Source organism: Calidris pugnax, unplaced genomic scaffold (assembly GCF_001431845.1).
Source record: "Calidris pugnax isolate Ruff unplaced genomic scaffold, ASM143184v1 scaffold146, whole genome shotgun sequence".
NCBI classification, from domain to species: domain Eukaryota; kingdom Metazoa; phylum Chordata; class Aves; order Charadriiformes; family Scolopacidae; genus Calidris; species Calidris pugnax.
In genome coordinates this window covers 334,013-340,727 of record NW_015090869.1, presented here as the reverse complement: position 1 = coordinate 340,727, position 6,715 = coordinate 334,013, and the positions used below count along the sequence as shown (strand labels likewise).

Here is a 6,715-nt window from a genome sequence, read left to right as displayed (position 1 = left end):
CTACCTGAAAGGAGGGTGTAGAGAGATGGGGGTCAGTCTCTTTTCTCAAGTCACAGGCAACAGGACAAGAGGAAATGGCCTCAAGTTGCGCCAGGGGAGGTTCAGGCTGGATATTAGGAAAAATTTTTTCACTGAAAGGGTTATCAGCCATTGGAATGGGCTGCCCAGGGAGGTGGTTGAGGCACCATCCCTGGAGGTGTTCAAAAGATGGGTTGATGTAGTGCTGGGAGGTATGGTTTAGTGATGATGCTCCTTGTTTGTTGTGTGGGTGTCTATTTTTGTCAGTTAGGTTGACGGTTGGACAAGATGATCTTTAAGGTCCCTTCCAACCTAGAAGATTCTGTGATTCTGTTCATCACCACCTTCCATCCTGTTACCCACAGGGCCTTTCCTGTGCAAGTAATTCCCAGTCTCTTAGATTTCCAGCTGGCTCCTCCTAGAAACCTAGTTCTTTCCTTGCTTAACCACAGGACTTGCCAAACACTTTGACACGGCTGGTGGCAGGGCAGAATAAGAACACACAGAGTGGGGCATGGGGGTAGGAGGAGAGATGGACAGACGTGTGGAGCCATGGCTATGGGTGCAGACAGGGATGGATGACTAAGTGTAATGAACTGTATACAGGTGGGTGGAAATATCTCCAGCATTTGTCTCCGCTTCAGAACAGCCACCAAGGCATAGAGGTCATGCCTACAGGCTGGTATCACCCTCTGCTCTTCACAGGACAGGAGGTATCAACGAGTGACAACACAGGCAGGTTTGTGTGAAGCAAAGGCTGCCCCGGGTGCCTGCAGGTGGAAAGTCTTGTCATTCAATGGAGCTTCATCGCATCTCAGAAGAGACATCTGAACTCCAGCAGCAGAATTACATCCATCAAATAATTTCTTTTCCCATGACCCTGAGGAGAGTTGTGAGAAGGTGTCCAGAGGGAAGGGAGGCTCAGGGTCAGTGAGAACAAACTCAGCCTAATTCCCAACTGCAAAATTATTAATTTTTGATTAGAAATAGTTAATAAAACCCACCCAAACCCAAAAAACCAACCGTACAACACAGGCCTTTATTTCACCTCCTTCAACTAACTGATTAACTCATTGACTTAACGAATTCCTCCGAGCTGCCTTCTCCCCTCTCGGCATGAAAACCTTTTCCTCCCCCCCTTTCCCTGCGCGTCCCTGCGGTCGCCGCCGCCCCGTCCGGCGCTGCCGGGGTTAATGTGCCGTGGTGCGGGATGGAGGGCGCATGCGCCAGGCAGCAGGGACGGCGCATGCGCAGGCGGCGCAGCCATGCGGGTGCTGGTGGGTGAGTGCGGGGATGGGGCGCCCAGCCCAGCCCGCGGCGGGGTGCGGTGTCGCTCGGGGGTGCTGGTGCGGGTGGGGGCTTCACCCAGGGCGCTGCCGGGAGAAGGGGTGGGCGCGGGTCCCGAGGGGAGCCCCGGGCGCCGCGGGGAGGTCGTTTTGGAAGTGCGGGGGGCGAACCTGGATTGAGGGTGCTGCGGACGGCGGCTGCGGTCAGCCCACCCCCAGGGCTCGGGGTGGGACATGGTGCGGGGCCTGTGGGGCCCTCAGGGCTGGGCCCAGCCTAACGCACTGCGGGAAGCCGGCCGCGATACCGGTGCCGCCTGTGCAGGCCTCGGGGCCAGTGCGGGTATCGCATCTGTAATGGCTTGGCTTTCTCCTAGGTGGTGGGACTGGCTTTGTGGGCAGAGCCCTGACCCAGTTGCTGCGGAGCCACGGGCATGAGGTGACCCACGTCTCCCGAGAAGGGGGCAAGGATCGGATCAGCTGGGTATGAGACGAGTCGGACACTGGAGGAGGAACACGTTAGGGCTGAGAGGCAAGCCCGCTTGCCCTGGCCTGCCTTGGCGTACAGGAGCTCTGCAATGGGGAATCTGGCTCCCGTGGACATACTCTTGCACTCCTGGGTGCTCCATGGGCCATAGCCATCGGGGGTGGGTACTGCTGTAGCTTCAAGAAGCAAAACTTTCTCCATTCATGCTTGTGCTCCAGGCAGTGTCAGGAAGGCTGGAGTCCTTAGGAGCGCACCCTGCTTGGCTGTTGGGAAGGCTTGAGCAGAGGGGCGGCTGGGTGTGTGATGTCTCTGTTACCCCTGTCTAGGAAGAGTTGTCCCACTCTGGACTGCCCCTGTGTGATGCTGTGGTGAACTTGGCTGGTGAAAATGTCCTCAACCCTTTCCGCAGGTAACTTGATCTACCATAGTGCTGCTGGGACAAGGTGTAGGCAAGACAGCCCTGTGTTGTCAGAGAATGTGGAAGGGCTCTGGGGAGAAAACAGGGTGTCCAGGAAGTACTTGGGGTATATAACTGATGACATCTGGGTCCTCAAGTATCCAAAACGTTTCTGTGGGTCTGTAAAGTTCTTGGATGCCTTTGGAAGGCAGGTTCCCTTCAGGATTGATAGTTGCAGGCTAGGTAGTATAATTCCATGTTGCCAAAATCACACTGGATGCCTACATTTAGATAATGCAAAATCAGAACCAAAGTCTGATTTCTATGAGGGTGTTTTTGGGAATGCCTATGCTGGGTGCTTAGGAAGAACTCACCACACCCAGCTTTGGTGTCCAGCTTCTCTGCTACCTTTGTCCTAAGGCAATCCAAAGCCCACAGCCTCTTGTGGGAAGTGGGGACACGCAATCTCCCAAAGACCACATGCGTTTAGGTAGTAAGATGTCATCCCTGCTTTGGGATGTGTGGGGGAATTCATGTGGCCTCTCCTGTGCTTGTCACAGAATGGGTGTCTGCTGGAGCCTCCCTTGGGGATATTATTTCCTTGGATGTCCCTGTGGGGAGAATAATCAGTGGCTCTACCTTTCCCAGATGGAATGATGCCTTCTGCAGGGAAGTCATCAGCAGCCGGGTTGAGACCACCAAGACCTTGGCCAAAGCCATTGCTGATGCTGAACAGCCACCCCGTGCTTGGGTCCTCGTCACCGGCGTAGGTATTGGTTGGGCCTGGCCAAGGCATGACTCATGCTGACCTGGAGAGGTATACCTCCAGTCAAAAGCACACTTCTGGGGCGGGGGGGGGGGCACATGTCTTGAAATGCCAGCTTTACTGCTGTCTGTGTCAATGAGTTTAGGCAAGCCTTGATAAGCTTTTGTGTGCTGCTGGAGAGGAATCTGGGTCCCTATGCTTTTTCTTGGTGTCATTAGGACATGACCTTTTCTCCGTTTTCCTGTGGAAGCCTTTAAGCATGCTGTAGAACCAGTTTGTCTAAGCAGGACCTCAGCTAAATCCCTTTGCATATCTCCAGCTTTGCATTTCTGCTTGCTACAGCCTTTAAAGCTGCCACAGTTTAGCATCTTTGATGCCCAATTTTAGTGCAAGCACCTTTCGTGCAGCCAGCTCAGTGCATTGCTTGCTGGTGGATTTGGTTCTTGGGGCTGCCAGCTCAATGTGAGTGTTAATGCATCCCAGTGAACTTGCAGAACATGTTGGTAGGTCAAAAGCTTGTCAGCATTGGCAGCAGAGACACCCTGTGCTGTTCGCATGAGGATGTCCCTGATGGGCGAGTTCTGGGCTCCTGGAGGCAGGGAGGAGGGCCCATCTGGGATGGGGGGCTGCTGTTATGGTTCAGCCCTGACTCATTTTCTGCTTTTACACCCACAGGCTATTATCGCCCTAGCCCCACAGCTGAGTATACTGAGGACAGTCCGGGGGGGGATTTTGACTTCTTCTCACGCCTGGTGAGCTCCTGGGAGGCTGCAGCTGTTACCCCTGGGAGCCCAGCTCGTGGTGTTGTGGTGAGATCTGGTGAGATGGGGCATTGTACCTTTTTAGGGTGGCTCTGCTTTGGTGCTGAGGCAAGAGAGGAAAGAGCAGGGAGAAGGACATCAAGTCTTGTCCCTCTCCTTGTTGGGCTGCTGTTCCAGTCCAGCCCTCTAAGGATTGTTTCTTGGTTGTAGGTCTTGGGGTGAAGGGGGCTTTTGTCCTTTGGTGGGGGGAAAATGCTGGTCTCACTTTGTTCTCCCCACAGGAGTAGTGCTGGGCCGAGGTGGTGGTGCAATCTCTCAAATGCTCTGGCCTTTCCGTCTGGGACTAGGAGGCCCTTTGGGCTCTGGGCTCCAGCCCTTCCCATGGATCCACATTCGGGACCTGGCTGGGATCATCTGTCACGCTCTGGAGAGTGAGCACCTGCAAGGTGTCCTCAATGGTGTTGCCCCATCCTCCCCTGCCACCTCCAATGGCACCTTTGCTCAGGAGCTTGCTGCAGCCCTGGGGCGCCCGGCACTGCTGCCAGTGCCTGCTTGGGCTGTGCGGGCTGTCTTTGGGGCAGAGCGGGCCATCATGCTGTTGGAGGGCCAGAGGGTGGTCCCAAAGCACACCCTGGAGAGTGGCTACCATTTCATCTTCCCTGACCTGTCTGGAGCCCTGAAGGACATTGTGGCTTGAGAGCTCCTTGGTTGGGCTGTGTTGGGCCCTGTTTCTCTGAAGTCCCTGGCTCACATGTCATCCCCTGGGTGGAAGAGGGTAGTCATGCCCCTTCTTGACACTTCCCCATCCCCTTAAAGAGAGGGTGAGCAGTCTTTTCCCCTTCTAGAACGATTTGTGCATCCCCAGTTTAGGAGTCATCCATCTTACTGCCATCTGCAGTTTCCACATGACGTTCTTTTGGGGAAGGGCACAAGCTCATCTAAGGATTGTGATTGCTGAATCTGCCATCTTCCCCACAGCATGTGAGTTGCTTGCAGAGAAATTGAGGGGTGTAATGTCAGGCACGGCAGCAGGAAAGGGGGGTTCAGATGTTTTAACTCCATGTTACTGGACGTTCGTCCTCCTGTTTTCCCCTATGTCTTTCCCCCATGGTCCCATAAAGATCTAGTTATGCTCGTCTGCTTTGCCTTCATCAGTCTTATAGGGAATGGAATTGTGGTTGTGGAAGAAGATCCTTCCTGAATGGGTGCAAAGGGTGCTGGACACAGATAGGTGGAGACTTTCCTATCAATTTTCTTGTGGTGGCTTTGTGCTGGTACCAAGTTACTGTATCAGAACCTCCAGCTGAGTCTGGGCCCAAGACCCAGACTTCCCAGACCCTTCCAGGGTCACATAACCCAATGCTGTGGTGGGGATGAAGGAGAACAGTGCTTTGCCAGCCTGTGGGGACAGGGGCAGTGGAGGGACTGTTGTCCCCTGAGCTGCTTTTGAGGCCTTGGTTAAACACTGGCTACATCTGAGCTTGTGCTGGGGAGAAACTGCGTGGTTCATCTTTGTGTGAGGTAGTGCAAGGCATTGCTTTAATGTGAAGAGCACACTTAGCTATTGCCTTCATTGTGGTTATCTAATCCCAGAGTGAGCGATTTTCCCTTATTCATCCTATGAGGTGGAACTTGTGTTCAGGGGGTTCCCACCAACAGGCAGTGAGAATATCCAGGCTGCCTTGGGAAGCAGTACCTCTTGTGGAGAACACTGTGATTTCATCATCTAATGCTGTAAGGAAGTGTATCCACGTGCTTTCTGCAACCCATTTTCACACACCAAAGTGGATTGCAGGATGTGCAATCTACAGAGCAGCTAAGATCATTATACTACTTCTGGAGAAATACTCCTAGTGTGTTGTATTTTTGGGCTGGAAAAATATATTAAAAAGCACTTCTGGCAGTTAAAAAGACCTGCTCCATTTATTTCTGAAACAGAAAGCCATCCAGATAGAGAGCTGACCACGTATTTCTGGTTTATGCCAGGTTAATATGTGTTGCGACGGAGGGAAGACATGAGCACTCAATATGAGTGATCAGCAAGCTTCGTTTATTTAGACACACTGTCATTCTTTTATGCACACACATAATTAGCTTATACATATTGCAAAATGAGAGCTCATTATTGGTTAGTTCTAAAAAGACAGTTCTGCCCAAAATTCCTGTCTTATGGTTACATGTTTACCTTATCACAGACGTTCTGTTGTTGGACCACATCTGCCTTCAAGCCAGAGCGTCCTTGCAGTTGTTGGCAGCTAGATAAGCTGAGTACGGTGCTTATTGAGCTCTTGCTGGACTAGCTGACCCTTCTCAGCTAGCCAGTCTCCCACAATTCCCCTGTTTTTATTTTGGGCGATATAAGCTTGATTAACAATTCTCATAAAAAGAGTTTTGATACAAGAAAACACACAGCTCAAGCAAAGTAATACTATCACTATTATGATTAAGATCAACAATCCTGTTTGTAACACACTTTTAAGCCATCCACTTAACCCCATCCAGCTTCCCAGAGCATCCAGACCAAAGAACCCAGCACACCATAACTTTAACCACAGCTGTTACTAACAAGGCGAGTTCGCTAAAGAATGTCCATCTTAGAAATGAGCGGTTGCACTATCGGATCTATAGCCAGATGCAAAGTAGTGCCCTTCTGTGGAGTCCCTCGTCGTCATTAGGCGAGGCCGTGGCTGTCAGTGTGTTTGACAGCAGGTCTCACCCATCGTCTGGGAATCCAAATGGTACCTGTGGTGGTAGAAACACAGACATAACCATGTCCTACGTAAACCACCTCCACAGGACCCACCCATTGTCTTGTTTTTGCATCTTTATACAACACTTTCATGTGTGGTGGCTTGAGAGTTTCAGATCCTGCATGATGCCTTACAATAGGCAGATCTTTATAGGTAGATCATTACCGTCCCCGAATACACACAAATGATTAAGCACAAAGAGAGCCTTTTGGACCCTTTCTCTTGCGTCTACAATGTCCTTAAACTTCTCCAA

At 51.8% G+C, this 6,715-nt stretch overlaps 1 protein-coding gene across 2 annotated transcripts; it reads left to right on the top strand.

Moving 5' to 3' along the window:
• Window positions 1–1,259: 1,259 nt before the first annotated feature.
• SDR39U1 (short chain dehydrogenase/reductase family 39U, member 1) lies at window positions 1,260–5,623 on the top strand. 2 transcript variants are annotated; one of them, XM_014945691.1, is made up of 6 exons: window positions 1,260–1,299; window positions 1,679–1,785; window positions 2,115–2,197; window positions 2,834–2,955; window positions 3,627–3,770; window positions 3,994–5,623. In XM_014945691.1, exons 1-6 carry the CDS (start codon window positions 1,284–1,286, stop codon window positions 4,407–4,409), a joined length of 888 nt encoding a protein of 295 aa, XP_014801177.1. In that variant the 5' UTR covers window positions 1,260–1,283; the 3' UTR covers window positions 4,410–5,623. The 2 variants fall into 2 exon arrangements, with proteins under 2 accessions (XP_014801177.1, XP_014801178.1); XM_014945692.1 differs by lacking the exons at window positions 1,260–1,299; window positions 1,679–1,785; window positions 2,115–2,197 and having other exon boundaries at window positions 2,871–3,002.
• The last annotated feature ends 1,092 nt before the right edge of the window (window positions 5,624–6,715 follow it).